Source organism: Haliotis rubra, unplaced genomic scaffold (assembly GCF_003918875.1).
Source record: "Haliotis rubra isolate DU_JTF1 unplaced genomic scaffold, ASM391887v1 Scf944, whole genome shotgun sequence".
In the NCBI taxonomy this organism is placed as follows: domain Eukaryota; kingdom Metazoa; phylum Mollusca; class Gastropoda; order Lepetellida; family Haliotidae; genus Haliotis; species Haliotis rubra.
This window is the reverse complement of record NW_025767684.1, coordinates 150823-171233: the sequence shown is the minus strand read 5'-3', so window position 1 is coordinate 171233 and position 20411 is coordinate 150823. Positions and strand designations below refer to the sequence as shown.

Genomic DNA, 20411 nt, shown 5'->3' with positions numbered 1-20411 from the left:
TTGGTGTTAATGTTGATGATGTTGCTAGTGATGATGATGCTGGTGACGAAAAGTTGATGTTGGTACAGATGTGGATGTTGCTGGTAATGTTGGGATGGATGTTGATGTTGGTGCTGGTGATGATGCTGGTGAGAATGGTGATGTGTTTATGCTGATGATATTGTTGGTGAAGGTGGTGCTTGTGATGATAGTGCAGCTATGTTGGTATCGGTGTTTGTGAGGATGATGGTGGGATGACGTGGAGGTTTTCATGTTGATGATGGTGTTGGTGAAGATGGTGCTTGTGTTGATGTTGATGATGGTGTTGGTGAAGATGGTGCTTGTGATGATGTTGATGATGGTGTTGGTGAAGATGGTGCTTGTGATGATGTTGATGATGGTGTTGGTGAAGATGGTGCTTGTGTTGATGTTGATGATGTTGGTGTTAGGTGAAGATGGTGCTTGTGTTGATGTTGATGATGGTGTTGGTGAAGATGGTGCTTGTGATGATGTTGATGATGGTGTTGGTGAAGATGGTGCTTGTGATGATGTTGATGATGGTGTTGGTGAAGATGGTGCTTGTGATGATGTTGATGATGGTGTTGGTGAAGATGGTGCTTGTGTTGATGTTGATGATGGTGTTGGTGAAGATGGTGCTTGTGATGATGTTGATGATGGTGTTGGTGAAGATGGTGCTTGTGTTGATGTTGATGATGGTGTTAGTGAAGATGGTGCTTGTGATGATGTTGATGATGGTGTTGGTGAAGATGGTGCTTGTGATGATGTTGATGATGGTGTTGGTGAAGATGGTGCTTGTGATGATGTTGATGATGGTGTTGGTGAAGATGGTGCTTGTGTTGCTGATGGTGTTGGTGAAGATGGTGCTTGTGTTGCTGGTGGTGCTGGTGAAGATGGTGCTTGTATTGCTGATGCTGTTGGTGTGATCAGTGTGGTACTTACTGTACGCTCCACAGGGTCAAAGAACTCTAGCGTTGACTCAACTCCGTCCAACTGCACCGTCACAGTCATTGTGTTACCCGCCTCTGAAACACGGAGACAATAATCAACACTGTTTCCTTCCACTAATACACCACACAATGCTACATCGCCCACTGACTCATCACACATAGCTAGATCACATATAGCTACACCACACAGTGCTACATCGCCCACTGACACATCACACATAGATACATCACACATAGCTACACCACACAGTGCTACATCGCCCACTGACACATCACACATAGATACATCACATATAGCTACATCACACAGCGCTACATCGCCCATTGACACATCACACATAGCTACATCGTCCATTGACACATCACACATAGCTACATCAGACATAGCTACATCACACAGCGCTACATCAGACATAGCTACATCACACATAGCTACATCGCCCATTGACACATCACACATAGCTACATCAGACACAGCTACATCACACAGCGCTACATCGTCCATCGACACATCACACAGTGCTACATCACACATAGCTACATCACGCATAGCTACATCACACATCGCTACATCGCCCATTGACACATCACACATAGCTACATCACATATAGCTACATCTCATATAGCTAGATCACACATAGCTACATCAGACATAGCTACATCGTCAATTGACACATCACACATAGCTACATCCTCCATTGCCACATCACACATAGCTACATCCTCCATTGACATATCACACATAGCTACATCCTCCATTGACATATCACACATAGCTACATCCTCCATTGACATATCACACATAGCTACATCCTCCATTGACATATCACACATAGCTACATCCTCCATTGACACATCACACATAGCTACATCAGACATAGCTACATCACACAGCGCTACATCGCCCATTGACACATCACACATAGCTACATCACATATAGCTACATCTCATATAGCTAGATCACACATAGCTACATCACACATAGCTACATCGTCCATTGACACATCACACATAGCTACATCCTCCATTGACACATCACACATAGCTACATCTCATATAGCTACATCACACAGCGCTACACCCTCCATTGATGCATCACACATAGCAACATCGTGCCATGTTTAATAATATACTCTTAAGAATTAGGGGGTATTTCATTTTCGGTTGTTTTTTCGGTTGTTTTGGAACCAAGTCATTGTGTTTGTGAATATGGTAACATTCGAACTTTCCAGTGAAGCTTCTGAGTGTGTTGGGGTTCATGGTGATACAAGTTGGCATGCTGGGAGTTGAAACCAGACACGAGCATTGTGGCACCAGCTCTTCAGGTTTCACAGTCAGTAATTAGCATTTTAGAGACGTCGATCTGGTCGACCAAGGGCGACAGCAGATACACAAGACATTGTCACCAGAACGACTGCGTTGCAAAAACTTTGTTGCCGCTCAAATTGGAGATGCGCTTCGAAAAGTGACAGTGGAGACAAGATTCGGCTACACAGATGGAACCTGTATGAACGACGTATGATCCCACGATTGACGGATCGTCGCACTGCCGCTATGAGTCGTTGGTGTTAGGAGCGCCGGGATGCGCTGGTTCAACCGTCGACGTTGTGGACATAGTGACTGTGGTAACAGAGGGGTCTACACAGCATAAGCGTCAACAACACATAAAAGGAGGCGTCTCGTTAATGATGTGGGGTGGGATCACTGTGATTGGGGTAACAGAGGGGTCTACACAGCATAAGCGTCAACAACACATAAAAGGGGGCGTCTCATTAATGATGTGGGGTGGGATCACTGTGACTGGGTAACAGAGGGGTCTACACAGCATAAGCGTCAACAACACATAAAAGGGGGCGTCTCATTAATGATGTGGGGTGGGTTCACTGTGACTGGGTAACAGAGGGGTCTACACAGCATAAGCGTCAACAACACATAAAAGGGGGCGTCTCATTAATGATGTGGGGTGGGTTCACTGTGACTGGGTAACAGAGGGGTCTACACAGCATAAGCGTCAACAACACATAAAAGGGGGCGTCTCATTAATGATGTGGGGTGGGATCACTGTGACTGTGGTAACAGAGGGGTCTACACAGCATAAGCGTCAACAACACATAAAAGGGGGCGTCTCATTAATGATGTGGGGTGGGATCACTGTGATTGGGTAACAGAGGGGTCTACACAGCATAAGCGTCAACAACACATAAAAGGGGGCGTCTCATTAATGATGTGGGGTGGGTTCACTGTGACTTGCAGGACACCTTTACATGTTATTCACGGGCGTCTCACTGGGCTGAACCTCCGTGACAGCATCTTGGTGGTAGCTGTTGAGTGGTTCAGGATGACTCTTACTGAGTATCCCCAACAGAAGTACATGACCACCTTTACATGGTCAGCCCTCAGTCCACACGTGCCATCCATCGTACATATCTGGGATATCCTTGGATATCGTCTCATAGGGACTATAGGTCTCTTTGGACATACAGATTATTAACCGAGTGTGTTTCCGTATCCTTAATATCATATCATATAATGTTATTCTTAAAATTACCCTAAGAAAAAAGCAACTCGTTCGTGAATTTAATTGAAGAGAATCGAACATTCGCGTAAGAATACTTAGCGGTACAACAAGGTGAAGGTCGTTCATGACGGCGGCATATGTTTGTGACTAGTCGCGAATACAGTGCAAACATAACTCATCCTTAAAATAAAATCTTTCTGTCCTATAAAGAACAACAAAATTTGAACGAAGTACTCCGTTTCATGTTTTACAAAGAGATTTCCTGCAGTAACGACTCCAGAACCTCTGTCATCAATTCTTACAGAATCACCAATTTTGAGCAGCCATGTTTGTTTATAAACAATATAAACTCGCGACGACGTCATCAATGAAATCTTAACGTTGTAGAATTCGCATGGCGTGTATGGAGTTTTGTGAAAGTAGTTCGTGGATTGACGTAATTTGCATTGTTGTCAGATTTGGATACCAAGTTTATCTCATTGCTTTATTGCACCGATAACACCCTCCATTACATGATACTTATTGTCAGTAGGGGTCACAACATATGTGATCCAGAGTACTTATTGTCAGAAGGGCTCACAACATACGTGATCCAGACTACTTATTGTCAGAAAGGTTCACAACATACGTGATTCAGACTACGAATTGTCAGAAGGGTTCCCAACAAACGTGATCCAGACTACTTATTGTCAGAAGTGCTCACAACAAACGTGATTCAGACTACTTATTGTCAGAAGGGTTCACAACATACGTGATTCAGACTACTTATTGTCAGAAGGGTCCACAACATACGTGATTCAGACTACTTATTGTTAGAAGGGTCTACAACAAACGTGATTAAGACTACTTATTGTCAGAAGGGTTCACAACATACGTGATCCAGACTACTTATTGTCAGAAGGGTCCACAACATATGTGATCCAGACTACTTATTGACAGAAGGGTTCACAACATACGTGATTCAGACTACTTATTGTTAGAAGGGTCTACAACAAACGTGATTCAGACTACTTATTGTCAGAAGGGTTCACAACATACGTGATTCAGACTACTTATTGTCAGAAGGGTTCACAACATACGTGATTCAGACTACTTATTGTCAGAAGGGTTCACAACATACGTGATTCAGACTACTTATTGTCAGAAGGGGTCTCAACATGCGTGATCCGGACTACCTATTGTCAGAAGGGGTCTCGACATACGTGATCCAGACTACCTATTGTCAGAAGGGGTCTCAACATACGTGATCCGGACTACTTATTGTCAGAAGGGTCCACAACATATGTCATCCAGACTACTTATTGACAGAAGGGTTCACAACATCCGTGATTCAGACTACTTATTGTCAGAAGGGTTCACAACAAACGTGATTCAGACTACTTATTGTCAGAAGGGTTCACAACATACGTGATCCAAACTACTTATTGTCAGAAGGGTTCACAACATACGTGATTCAGACTGCTTATTGTCAGAAGTGCTCACAACATACGTGATCCAAACTACTTATTGTCAGAAGGGTTCACAACATACGTGATCCAGACTACTTATTGTCAGAAGGGTTCACAACATACGTGATTCAGACAACTTATTGTCAGAAGTGCTCACAACATACGTGATACAGACTACTTATTGTCAGAAGGGTTCACAACATACGTGATCCAGACTACTTATTGTCAGAAGGGTTCACAACATACGTGATCCAGACTACGTATTGTCAGAAGGGTTCACAACATACGTGATTCAGACTACTTATTGTCAGAAGGGTTCACAACATACGTGATTCAGACTACTTATTGTCAGAAGGGTCCACAACATACGTGATTCAGACTACTTATTGTTAGAAGGGTCTACAACATACGTGATCCGGACTACCTATTGTCAGACTTACCGGAAGCTGCGATGGCTGAGTGGGTTAGACGGCTAACTTTGTGTGCTGGAGATTAGGGGCCTTACACTTAGAGTGTTTGTTCGAATCCCGGATGGGACTCAACCGAAAAAGAACTAGAATATGTTCGTTACTGATAAAGTGTAATCCAAAACATAACATGTGATGTATCGAACTACTTGTTTCCTTCAAGTAAGACCTGATTGAACACCTACTTTTAATAAAATGTAATGATACACTGAACAGAGGCTATAAAGGGAAGTAATAAGTGAATATGTAGTCAGTCACACATCACCGCTGAATGGTTTCCCAATACGCGTGCTATTCTGCTGTTACACAACTGTTGTGGACCGAGTCATGTGACCTTCGTCACACAAGACGTAGGGAGAAGTGGGTGTAGCGGCGGATGTGCGGGAACAGTCTTGTAACTTTTGCGAACCTTCCCTGTGAAGAGGAGACACCCGACACGAATACCTGCCTGCCTGCCTCCTCAGTCAGACGGCATCGTTGGAATAAACATCTCTCGTGGAAAAGGTGATCGTTTACACTTGTGGAGGTCCCCAGTGCTTATGGCAGGGAGGCTGAGGCTGTGCGCGGGGGATACGGGATCGAAACAAAACAAGCTGACCGAGAATAAAGCAAATGTCAGGAAAGAGAATAACCTTTGACCTTGACGTGTCAGCGAGCCCTTCAGGAGATACATACTGAGAAGTTCACTGAACGATACAGCCGGGCGTCAGCCATGACACCTCACGAGATCCACGTCGGCCGGCGGTTGTCGGTAAAACAACAGCAGAAATACAAAACAATGAAATGTGCTACTCAGGAGTTATGGGTGTTTGTTTCCATGTAGCGTTAATACTTGGATGTTGTTCCTTGTAACGTTAATACTTGAATGTTGTTCCATGTAGCGTTAATACTTGGATGTTGTTTCCATGTAGCGTTAATACTTGAATGTTGTTCCATGTAACGTTAATACTTGGATGTTGTTCCATGTAGCGTTAATACTTGGATGTTGTTCCATGTAGCGTTAATACTTGGATGTTGTTTTCATGTAGCGTTAATACCTGAATGTTGTTCCATGTAGCGTTAATACTTGAATGTTGTTCCATGTAGCGTTAATACTTGAATGTTGTTCCTTGTAGCGTTAATACTTGAATGTTGTTCGATGTAGCGTTAATACTTGAATGTTGTTCCATGTAGCGTTAATACTTGGATGTTGTTCCATGTAGCGTTAATACTTGGATGTTGTTCCATGTAGCGTTAATACTTGTTTCCAATACTTGAATGTTGTTCCATGTAGCGTTAATACTTTGAATGTTGTTCCATGTAGCGTTAATACTTGCCATGTTTAATACTTGAATGTTGTTCCATGTAGCGTTAATACTTGGATGTTGTTCCTTGTAGCGTTAATACTTGAATGTTGTTCCATGTAGCGTTAATAATGTTGTTCCATGATTAATACTTGTGTTGTTTTAATGTAGCGTTAATACTTGAATGTTGTTCCATGTAGCGTTAATACTTGGATGTTGTTCCATGTAGCGTTAATACTTGGATGTTGTTCCATGTAGCGTTAATACTTGGATGTTGTTCCTTGTAGTGTTAATACTTGGATGTTGTTCCATGTAGCGTTAATACTTGGATGTTGTTCCATGTAGCGTTAATACTTGAATGTTGTTCCTTGTAGCGTGAATACTTGGATGTTGTTCCATGTAGCGTTAATACTTGGATGTTGTTCCATGTAGCGTTAATACTTGGATGTTGTTCCATGTAGCGTTAATACTTGAATGTTGTTCCATGTAGCGTTAATACTTGAATGTTGTTCCTTGTGGCGTTAATACTTGAATGTTGTTCCATATAGCATTTGTCTGTCGTTACACATACAGCGTGTCCACGCGTTCAGACAAATGACTCGGCTGCCAGTGCTTTCCAACTATCGCCACGCCCCATTACAATACTATGGAACCGTAAAAGACAGGGGGCAACACCTGAACTTCCCCGATACAGTCGACCACTTGTCATAATAACAAGTCCATACGCTTTGGTTACTTACGTGAAAGACACACCAGGGACACCTTTACAGCTGCAACAATACCAAAATTGTATAGGATAAGACCAACAATTGACACCTCTACAGCGACAACAATACCAAGACTGTATAGGATAAGACCCACAATTGACACCTCAACAGCGACAACAATACCAAGATTGTAAAGGATAAGACCCACAATTGAAACCTCTGCAGCGACAACAATACCAAGACTGTATAGGATAAGACCCACAATTGACACCTCAACAGCGACAACAATACCAAGATTGTATAGGATAAGACCCACAGTTGACACCTCTACAGCGACAGCAATACCAAGATTGTATAGGATAAGACCCCAATTGACACCTCTACAGCGACAACAATACCAAGATTGTATAGGATAAGACCCACCAGGGACACCTCTACAGTGACAACAATATCAAGATTGTATACAGTAAGACCTACCAGAGACACCTCTACAGTGACAACAGTATCAAGATTGTATAGGATAAGACCCACCAGGGACACCTCTACAGCGACAACAATACCAAGATTGTATAGGATAAGACACACCAGGAGCCCCTTTACAGCGACAACAATACCAAGATTGTATAGGATAAGACCCACCAGGGACACCTCTACAGCGACAATACCAAGATTGTATAGGATAAGACCACAATTGACACCTCTACAGCGTCAACAATACCAAGATTCTATAGGATAAGACCCACAATTGACACCTCTACAGCGACAACAATACCAATATTGTATAGGATAAGACCCACCAGAGACACCTCTACAGTGACAAAATTACCAAGATTCTATAGGATAAGACCCACAATTGAAACCTCTACAGCGACAATACCAAGACTATATAGGATAAGATCCACAATTGACACCTCTACAGCGACAACAATACCAATATTGTATAGGATAAGACCCACAATTGACACCTCTACAACGACAACAATACCAAGATTGTATAGGATAAGACCCACCAGGGACACCTCTACAGCGACAACAATATCAAGATTGTATAGGATAAGACCCACCAGGGACACCTCTACAGCGACAACAATATCAAGATTGTATACGGTAAGACCCACCAGGGACACCACTACAACGACAACAATACCAAGATTTTATAGGATAAGACCCACCAGGGACACCTCTACAACGACAACAATACCAAGATTGTATAGGATAAGACCCACCAGGGACACCTCTACAGCGACAATACCAAGATTGTATAGGATAAGACCACAATTGACACCTCTACAGCGTCAACAATACCAAGATTCTATAGGATAAGACCCACAATTGACACCTCTACAGCGACAACAATACCAATATTGTATAGGATAAGACCCACCAGAGACACCTCTACAGTGACAAAATTACCAAGATTCTATAGGATAAGACCCACAATTGAAACCTCTACAGCGACAATACCAAGACTATATAGGATAAGATCCACAATTGACACCTCTACAGCGACAACAATACCAATATTGTATAGGATAAGACCCACAATTGACACCTCTACAACGACAACAATACCAAGATTGTATAGGATAAGACCCACAAGGACACCTCTACAAGCGACAACAATACCAAGATTGTATAGGATAAGACCCACCAGGGACACCTCTACAGCGACAACAATATCAAGATTGTATACGGTAAGACCCACCAGGGACACCACTACAACGACAACAATACCAAGATTTTATAGGATAAGACCCACCAGGGACACCTCTACAACGACAACAATACCAAGATTGTATAGGATAAGACCCACCAGGGACACCTCTACAGCGACAATACCAAGATTGTATAGGATAAGACCACAATTGACACCTCTACAGCGTCAACAATACCAAGATTCTATAGGATAAGACCCACAATTGACACCTCTACAGCGACAACAATACCAATATTGTATAGGATAAGACCCACCAGAGACACCTCTACAGTGACAAAATTACCAAGATTCTATAGGATAAGACCCACAATTGAAACCTCTACAGCGACAATACCAAGACTATATAGGATAAGATCCACAATTGACACCTCTACAGCGACAACAATACCAATATTGTATAGGATAAGACCCACAATTGACACCTCTACAGCACCTCTACAACACAACAATACCAAGATTGTATAGGATAAGACCCACAGGGACACCTTGACACCTCTACAGCGACAACAATACCAAGATTGTATAGGATAAGACCCACCAGGGACACCTCTACAACGACAACAATATCAAGATTGTATAGGGATAAGACCCACCAGGGACACCTCACCAACACACCTCTACAACGACAACAATACCAAGATTGTATAGGATAAGACCAACCAGGGACACCTCTACAACGACAACAATACCAAGATTGTATAGGATAAGACCCACCAGGGACACCTCTACAACAACAATATCAAGATTGTATAGGATAAGACCCACCACGGACACCTCTACAACGACAACAATATCAAGATTGTATACGGTAAGACCCACCAGGGACACCACTACAACGACAACGATACCAAGATTTTATAGGATAAGACCCACCAGGGACACCTCTACAACGACAACAATACCAAGATTGTATAGGATAAGACCCACCAGGGACACCTCTACAGCGACAACAATACCAAGATTGTATAGGATAAGACCCACCAGGGACACCTCTACAACGACAACAATACCAAGATTGTATAGGATAAGACCCACCAGGGACACCTCTACAGTGACAACAATACCAAGATTGTATAGGATAAGACCCACCAGGGACACCTCTACAGCGACAACAATACAATATCAAGATTGTATAGGATAAGACCCACCAGAGACACCTCTACAGCGACAACAATACCAAGATTCTATAGGATAAGACCCACCAGGACACCTCTACTACGACAACAATACCAAGATTGTATAGGATAAGACCCACCATTGACACCTCTACAGCGACAACAATACCAAGATTGTATAGGATAAGACCCACCAGGGACACCTCTACAGCGACAACAATATCAAGATTGTATAGGATAAGACCCACCAGGACACCTCTACAACGACAACAATATCAAGATTGTATAGGATAAGACCCACCAGGGACACCTCTACAGCGACAACAATATCAAGATTGTATAGGATAAGACCCACCAGGGACACCTCTACAACGACAACAATACCAAGATTGTATAGGATAAGACCCACCAGGGACACCTCTACAACGACAACAATACCAAGATTGTATAGGATAAGACCCACCAGGGACACCTCTACAACGACAACAATACCAAGATTGTATAGGATAAGACCCACCAGGGACACCTCTACAGCGACAACAATACCAAGATTGTATAGGGTAAGACCCACCAGGGACACCTCTACAACGACAACAATACAACAATACCAAGATTTTATAGGATAAGACCCACCAGGGACACCTCTACAGCGACAACAATACCAAGATTGTATAGGATAAGACCCACAATTGACACCTCTACAGCGACAACAATACCAAGATTGTATAGGATAAGACCCACAATTGACACCTCTACAGCGACAACAATACCAAGATTGTATAGGATAAGACCCACCAGGGACACCTCTACAGCGACAACAATACCAAGATTGTATAGGATAAGACCCACCAGGGACACCTCTACAGCGACAACAATATCAAGATTGTATAGGATAAGACCCACCAGGGACACCTCTACAGCGACAACAATATCAAGATTGTATAGGATAAGACCCACCAGGGACACCACTACAACGACAACAATACCAAGATTGTATAGGATAAGACCCACCAGGGACACCTCTACAACGACAACAATACCAAGATTGTATAGGATAAGACCCACCAGGGACACCTCTACAGCGACAATAATATCAAGATTGTATAGGATAAGACCACAATTGACACCTCTACAGCGTCAACAATACCAAGATTGTATAGGATAAGACCCACAATTGACACCTCTACAGCGACAACAATACCAATATTGTATAGGATAAGACCCACCAGAGACACCTCTACAGTGACAAAATTACCAAGATTCTATAGGATAAGACCCACAATTGAAACCTCTACAGCGACAATACCAAGACTATATATGATAAGATCCACAATTGACACCTCTACAGCGACAACAATACCAATATTGTATAGGATAAGACCCACAATTGACACCTCTACAGCGACAACAATACCAAGATTGTATAGGATAAGACCCACAATTGACACCTCTACAACGACAACAATACCAAGATTGTATAGGATAAGACCCACCAGGGACACCTCTACAACGACAACAATATCAAGATTGTATAGGATAAGACCCACCAGGGACACCTCTACAACGACAACAATACCAAGATTGTATAGGATAAGACCCACCAGGGACACCTCTACAACAACAATACCAAGATTGTATAGGATAAGACCCACCAGGGACACCTCTACAAGACGACAACAATATCAAGATTGTATACGGTAAGACCCACCAGGGACACCTCTACAACGACAACAATATCAAGATTGTATACGGTAAGACCCACCAGGGACACCACTACAACGACAACAATATCAAGATTGTATAGGATAAGACCCACCAGGGACACCTCTACAACGACAACAATACCAAGATTGTATAGGATAAGACCCACCAGGGACACCTCTACAACGACAACAATACCAAGATTGTATAGGATAAGACCCACCAGACACCACCGACAACAATATCAAGGGACACCTACAACGACAACAATATCAAGATTGTATAGGATAAGACCCACCAGGGACACCTCTACAACGACAACAATATCAAGATTGTATAGGATAAGACCCACCAGGGACACCTCTACAACGACAACAATATCAAGATTGTATAGGATAAGACCCACCAGGGACACCTCTACAACGACAACAATACCAAGATTGTATAGGATAAGACCCACCAGGGACACCTCTACAACGACAACAATATCAAGATTGTATACGGTAAGACCCACCAGGGACACCTCTACAGCGACAACAATATCAAGATTGTATACGGTAAGACCCACCAGGGACACCTCTACAACGACAACAATACCAAGATTGTATAGGATAAGACCCACCAGGGACACCTCTACAACGACAACAATATCAAGATTGTATAGGATAAGACCCACCAGGGACACCTCTACAACGACAACAATATCAAGATTGTATAATGATAAGACCCACCAGGACACCTCTACAGCGACACCCCAGGGACACCTCTACAGCGACAACAATATCAAGATTGTATACGGTAAGACCCACCAGGGACACCTCTACAGCGACAACAATATCAAGATTGTATACGGTAAGACCCACCAGGGACACCTCTACAACGACAACAATACCAAGATTGTATATCAAGATTGTAAGACCCACCAGGGACACCTCTACAGCGACAACAATATCAAGATTGTATAGGGTAAGACCCACCAGGGACACCTACAACGACCAGATTGTATAGGATACACCACCTCTACAACGACAACAATACCAAGATTGTATAGGATAAGACCCACCAGGGACACCTCTACAACGACAACAATATCAAGATTGTATAGGATAAGACCCACCAGGACACCTCTACAACGACAACAATATCAAGATTGTATAGGATAAGACCCACCAGGGACACCTCTACAGCGACAACAATATCAAGATTGTATACGGTAAGACCCACCAGGGACACCTCTACAACGACAACAATATCAAGATTGTATACGGTAAGACCCACCAGGGACACCTCTACAGCGACAACAATATCAAGATTGTATACGGTAAGACCCACCAGGGACACCTCTACAGCGACAACAATACCAAGATTGTATAGGATAAGACCCACCAGGGACACCTCTACAACGACAACAATACCAAGATTGTATAGGATAAGACCCACCAGGGACACCTCTACAACGACAACAATATCAAGATTGTATACGGTAAGACCCACCAGGGACACCTCTACAACGACAACAATACCAAGATTGTATAGGATAAGACCAACCAGGGACACCTCTACAACGACAACAATACCAAGATTGTATAGGATAAGACCCACCAGGGACACCTCTACAGCGACAACAATACCAAGATTGTATAGGATAAGACCCACCAGGGACACCTCTACAACGACAACAATACCAAGATTGTATAGGATAAGAACCAGGGACACCTCTACAGTGACAACAATATCAAGATTGTATACAGTAAGACCCACCAGGGACACCTCTACAACGACAACAATACCAAGATTGTATAGGATAAGACCCACCAGGGACACCCCTACAGCGACAACAATACCAAGATTGTATAGGATAAGACCCACCAGGGACACCTCTACAACGACAACAATACCAAGATTGTACATGATGACAGACCAGACAGTGAGAAACCGTCCACACGTCGCGGATATTCGCCAAAGACAACCAGGGTGCCGTTGTACAAAGCAATCTTATCGCTAAGGTGACCGTAGCTCCAATACCTTAACATTGACTTGAGGTAGTCTTAGCGCTAAGGTGACCGTAGCTCCAATACCTTAACATTGACTTAAGGTAGTCTTAGCGCTAAGGTGACCGTAGCTCCAATACCCTAACATTGACTTAAGGTAGTCTTAGCGCTAAGGTGACCGTAGCTCCAATACCCTAACATTGACTTAAGGTAGTCTTATCGCTAAGGTTCTTTTGTACAACGGCACCCAGTTCTAGACGTCATTTTGCCTGATCAGCCTTCGTTGGCTGCGACGTCTATGGTGTCAAGGACACAGAGTATGGCCACAGCAGCGATGGCGACGTCATGGGGAACGTTATGCTCGAAATAATAATAAAGAGGCACAAGGTTACACAGATGAAATTCTTCTCCATTATGCAACTAGAAAACGTCAACACGGCCAGGTACTGCCATGTAAAGTCTCCAGATCGAAGCCTCATCCAACATGTATGGGCTGATCTCACGACGCGATCACGTCACCAACAGCCAAAGGACCTCCAACATTTGGCACAGGCACCTGGGGAAGAGTGGGTGAACATTCCCAACCAGGCGATATTCGTCATCTGATTGGTTTGACGGAGCGACGATGCCAGGCAGCCCTGGACTATCATGGGGTTTCAGGTTTCAGCTTTAATACATTGTATATTTTGATTGACAGTGACGGGCAGTGATGTGCTATGTTCAGGCTTGTGTAATATTTATAGTTCTGAAGCGTACTGCAACCTTATGGGCTTCTCCACTATCTCCTGACTCAGGGAGCTGTAGAATCTGGTGGCGTCTTGATCTCTGGTACACACGAGCAGCTAACTCTTGCCTCTCACATTACAGCCCAAGTTATACGATTATTCTTACCCTGGATACTCTGTCCTTGCATAATCACTGCTGTTGTAGAATTCTACCTTTGAATTTCCCGGCGAACTACTGCATTAGTGTCAACGTCGGAACCAACGCGTTGCAAATAACTTTCAGCTTCCGTTCTCATTAACGTTATATAACTACAGCTTTCTCCCATCGCCACACCTGATAACTCCCCATGCCAGACAAGACATTGACATCTGGCTCAGGTTAAGTATTTATATAATATGTACATGTACTTACATAGATTTGTATGCATCAAATATGTTATAAATAATGTAAAGTATTGTAAGTCCTTTATAGTATCGCCTTTATTGTATCAGACTGAGTAGAAAGTGTTTAGATGCATGTATATATGTGTCAGAGCAGGGTTTCATTGGTAATGTTTATTGTACGATTGGATCTGTGTTCCATAGTGTAAAGTGTCGCCATGATTCATCACAGTAAACACATTTAGGCCAGGTGGTGTATACTGTTTGTATATGAATGCTATAACCCCTCACAGTGTGGGTCACACACACAGCCCAGCGTCACCCAGAAGGTATACCTCCTACCTATCACTTAATTCTATATGTAACATGCATTATCTGTGCGTAATATAATGTGAGGTTTAGATGTCACACCTGGCAACATTTACGTTGATCATGTATCTACGGTATGTCATACTGTAAGTAAACTGTGTAACTCTGTATATATGTGAGTGATACTAAGTATAGAGTCTAGTATAATCACGCTCCACAGTTCTATATTATCACACGCTACAGTTTTCTATATTATTACACTCTACAGTTCTATATTCTCACACTCTACAGTTCTATATTATCACGCTCCACAGTTCAATATTATCACGCTCCACAGTTCAATATTATCACACTCTACAGTTCTATATTCTCACACTACAGTTCTATATTATCACGCTCTACAGTTCTGTATTATCACACTACAGTTCTATATTATCACACTCTACAGTTCTGTATTATTGCACTCTACAGTCCTATATTATTACACTCTACAGTTCTATATTATCACACTCTACAGTTCCATACTGTCACGCTCTACAGTTCTATATTATCACACTCTACAGTTCTAAATTATCACACTCTACAGTTTTCAAGGACCACACCCTACAGTTTTCAAGGACCACCTCTTGCAAATCATGTTAATACATCCTAGATTTCTATATGATCACACCATACAGAAGTGTAATATCACACCCTGCAGTTTTATATTCAAGACCACATCCTACAGGTGTGTGTGACCATTCCTAACCTTCAAAGTTGTAGATATGGCCACGCCCTACACATGTATATGGCTACATTCTTAAGTTATAGATGCCAATGTTTGAACGTTGCGTATGGCCACGCCCTACACAGGTATATGGCTACACTCTTAAGTTATATATGCCAATGCTTTAACGTTGCATAAGGACACGCCCTACACATGTATATGGCTACACTCTTAAGTTATATATGCCAATGCTTTAACGTTGCATATGACCACGCCCTACACATGTATATGGCTACACTCTTAAGTTATATATGCCAATACTATAACGTTGCATATGGCCACGCCCTACACATAGGTATATACTCTACAGTTTCAACTGACCACGCCCTACAGTTGTATGCATTGTCCCACGCAAATCTTGAGATGTTACTAATGTGTACACATTGCGTTAAACAAATATAATGTTTGCGACACTACTTTTTCGTACAAACTATTTAAGCTCATAATATCTAGTTTAGCAGCTTCAGGTGAAAACCATGTCTATTGTTTACACAGAATCCAAGACGTGCTGTCTGTGGAATGAGGCGAGCACACAAACATATTTGGTGGTAAATCAGTCGATGGATGGATTCTAAACTAACAACTAGTCTCTGAAATGAACATATTTTACTGAAAAAAAGTTCATAGTCAAAACAAAAACAATATAATGGAAAGGAGCCCTGAGACTTTCTTCCCTGAAGCTGTGGAAATCTAGACTTGACACATGTTCTAGACTTGCGTGGGCTTTCTTGCATATATTTGCTTCAGGGTCTATACGAGAGACTAGATGGATTCCTATATCCAATACAACATAGTGACAGATTTACTAATCACCGTGTATAATTATCCTGCTCAGCTGTACCATATTTAGCCGTTTTACAACATCTATAGTTTTGAAATATTTAGCCGACATTCAGGAGCCAACTACGCTATGTATTAAGGACTCGTTGTAGGTGTACCGTACAGTGTCGTGGGTGTTCCGGTTCACGGGGTCGGACGACCAGTGCACTGGTGCTCTTCATATGTAGGTGCCAGATCAGGCGAACCATACGGGGGCTCTCAGTTTCTCGCTCGTTTTGAATATGTTTATACGAATTTGTTCGTGTTACGGATTTCTTAAAACATAATGACAAAGTAGCGTCATATCAGTTTTTAACAATGACTGTGAGATATAGACAGGTATTGGAATCCTAGCGTCATATCAGTTTTTAACAATGACAGGTAGATATAGACAGGTATTGGAATCCTAGCGTCATATCAGTTTTTAACAATGACAGGTAGATATAGACAGGTATTGGAATCCTAGCGTCATATCAGTTTTTAACAATGACAGGTAGATATAGACAGGTATTGGAATCCTAGCGTCATATCAGTTTTTAACAATGACAGGTAGATATAGACAGGTATTGGAATCCTAGCGTCATATCAGTTTTTAACAATGACAGGTAGATATAGACAGGTATTGGAATCCCAGAGTCATATCAGTTTTTAACAATGACAGGTAGATATAGACAGGTATTGGAATCCTAGCGTCATATCAGTTTTTAACAATGACAGGTAGATATAGACAGGTATTGGAATCCCAGAGTCATATCAGTTTTTAACAATGACAGGTAGATATAGACAGGTATTGGAATCCCAGAGTCATATCAGTTTTTAACAATGACAGGTAGATATAGACAGGTATTGGAATCCTAGCGTCATATCAGTTTTTAACAATGACAGGTAGATATAGACAGGTATTGGAATCCCAGAGTCATATCAGTTTTTAACAATGACAGGTAGATATAGACAGGTATTGGAATCCCAGAGTCATATCAGTTTTTAACAATGACAGGTAGATATAGACAGGTATTGGAATCCCAGAGTCATATCAGTTTTTAACAATGACTGTTAGATATAGACAGGTATTGGAACCCAGCTATCAAGCAGACAACAGGTGGCCCAGTACAGTACAGGTCATTCTCGTTCGTGACACTTCGGGGAAAGGTCAGCACATCCCTCCACCCCGTTAGTCTTTTTGATTTTCATTATCCATAGCAACACGTAGTCCGTGGACTTGGGGCAAGGTTCCTACAGACACACATTCAGAAATCATCTGCATGCCCGGCCTTGCTTGGCGGTAGTTCAGAGTTTTGAAATTGGAGGAATTCTTGATGGTGTTCAGAGAGTGGAATTTGGAGGGATTTTTCATGATGTTAAGGAATAAGAGGAAGTTACAGGAATTGTCGATGGTGTTGAGGTAGTCGGGGAGTACATACAGCTGAGAGCACCTGTTTAGTGAGGGGTGTACATACAGCTGAGAGCACCTGTTTAGTGAGGGGTGTACACACAGCTTAGAGCACCTGTTTAGTGAGGGGTGTACACACAGCTGAGAGTACCTGTTCAGTGAGGGGTGTACACACAGCTTAGAGCACCTGTTCAGTGAGGGGTGTATATGCATCTGAGAGTACCTGTTTAGTGAGGGGTGTACACACAGCTGAGAGTACCTGTTTAGTGAGGGGTGTACATGCAGCTGAGAGTACCTGTTTAGTGAGGGGTGTACACACAGCTTAGAGCACCTGTTTAGTGAGGGGTGTATATGCAGCTGAGAGCACCTGTTTAGTGAGGGGTGTACATACAGCTGAGAGTACCTGTTCAGTGAGGGGTGTATATGCAGCCGAGAGTACCTGTTCAGTGAGGGGTGTATATGCAGCTGAGAGTACCTGTTCAGTGAGGGGTGTATATGCAGCTAAAAGCGCCTGTTTAGTGAGGGATGTACACACAGCCTAGAGCACCTGTTCAGTGAGGGGTGTACACACAGCTGAGAGCACCTGTTTAGTGAGGGGTGTATATACAGCTGAGAGCACCTGTTCAGTGAGGGGTGTACACACAGCTGAGAGCACCTGTTCAGTGAGGGGTGTATATACAGCTGAGAGTACCTGTTTAGTGAGGGGTGTATATGCAGCTGAAAGCACCTGTTTAGTGAGGGGTGTATATACAGCTGAGAGCATATGTTTAGTGAGGGGTGTTCACACAGCTGAGAGTACCTGTTCAGTGAGGGGTGTATATGCAGCTGAGAGTACCTGTTTAGTGAGGGGTGTATATACAGCTGAGAGTACCTGTTTAGTGAGGGGTGTATATGCAGCTGAGAGTACCTGTTTAGTGAGGGGTGTATATGCAGCTGAGAGCACCTGTTTAGTGAGGGGTGTATATACAGCTGAGAGCATATGTTTAGTGAGGGGTGTTCACACAGCTGAGAGTACCTGTTCAGTGAGGGGTGTATATGCAGCTGAGAGTACCTGTTTAGTGAGGGGTGTATATACAGCTGAGAGTACCTGTTTAGTGAGGGGTGTATATGCATCTGAGAGTACCTGTTTAGTGAGGGGTGTACATACAGCTGAGAGTACCTGTTTAGTGAGGGGTGTATATGCAGCTGAGAGCACCTGTTTAGTAAGGGGTGTATATACAGCTGAGAGCATATGTTTAGTGAGGGGTGTTCACACAGCTGAGAGTACCTGTTCAGTGACGGGTGTATATGCAGCTGAGAGTACCTGTTTAGTGAGGGGTGTATATACAGCTGAGAGTACCTGTTTAGTGAGGGGTGTATATGCATCTGAGAGTACCTGTTTAGTGAGGGGTGTACATACAGCTGAGAGTACCTGTTTAGTGAGGGGTGTATATGCAGCTGAGAGCACCTGTTTAGTAAGGGGTGTATATACAGCTGAGAGCATATGTTTAGTGAGGGGTGTTCACACAGCTGAGAGTACCTGTTCAGTGAGGGTGTAGGGGTATATGCAGCTGAGAGTACCTGTTTAGTGAGGGGTGTATATACAGCTGAGAGTACCTGTTTAGTGAGGGGTGTATATGCATCTGAGAGTACCTGTTTAGTGAGGGGTGTACATACAGCTGAGAGTACCTGTTTAGTGAGGGGTGTATATACAGCTGAGAGTACCTGTTTAGTGAGGGGTGTATATGCATCTGAGAGTACCTGTTTAGTGAGGGGTGTACAAACAGCTGAGAGTACCTGTTTAGTGAGGGGTGTACATACAGCTGAGAGTACCTGTTTAGTGAGGGGTGTATATACAGTTGAGAGTACCTGTTTAGTGAGGGGTGTATATACAGGTGAGAGCACCTGCTTAGTGAGGTGTACACACAGCTGAGAGTACCTGTTTAGTGAGGGGTGTATATGCATCTGAGAGCACCTGTTTAGTAAGGGGTGTATATACAGGTGAGAGCACCTGTTTAGTGAGGGGTGCATATGCAGCTGAGAGCATATGTTTAGTGAGGGGTGTACACACAGATTAGAGCATATGTTCAGTGAGGGGTGTATATACAGCTGAGAGCACCTGTTCAGTGAGGGGTGTACACACAGC

At 42.9% G+C, this 20411-nt stretch overlaps 1 protein-coding gene across 1 annotated transcript in view; it reads right to left on the bottom strand.

Moving 5' to 3' along the window:
- LOC124264806 (GTP-binding protein RAD-like) overlaps window positions 1-20411 on the bottom strand; it is a 62501-nt gene that overhangs the window by 28648 nt on the left and 13442 nt on the right. Inside the window, exon 2 of the mRNA XM_046699596.1 lies at window positions 940-1022. Coding sequence (XP_046555552.1) covers window positions 940-1022 — 83 coding nt within the window. The remainder of the gene's footprint in view (window positions 1-939; window positions 1023-20411) is intronic.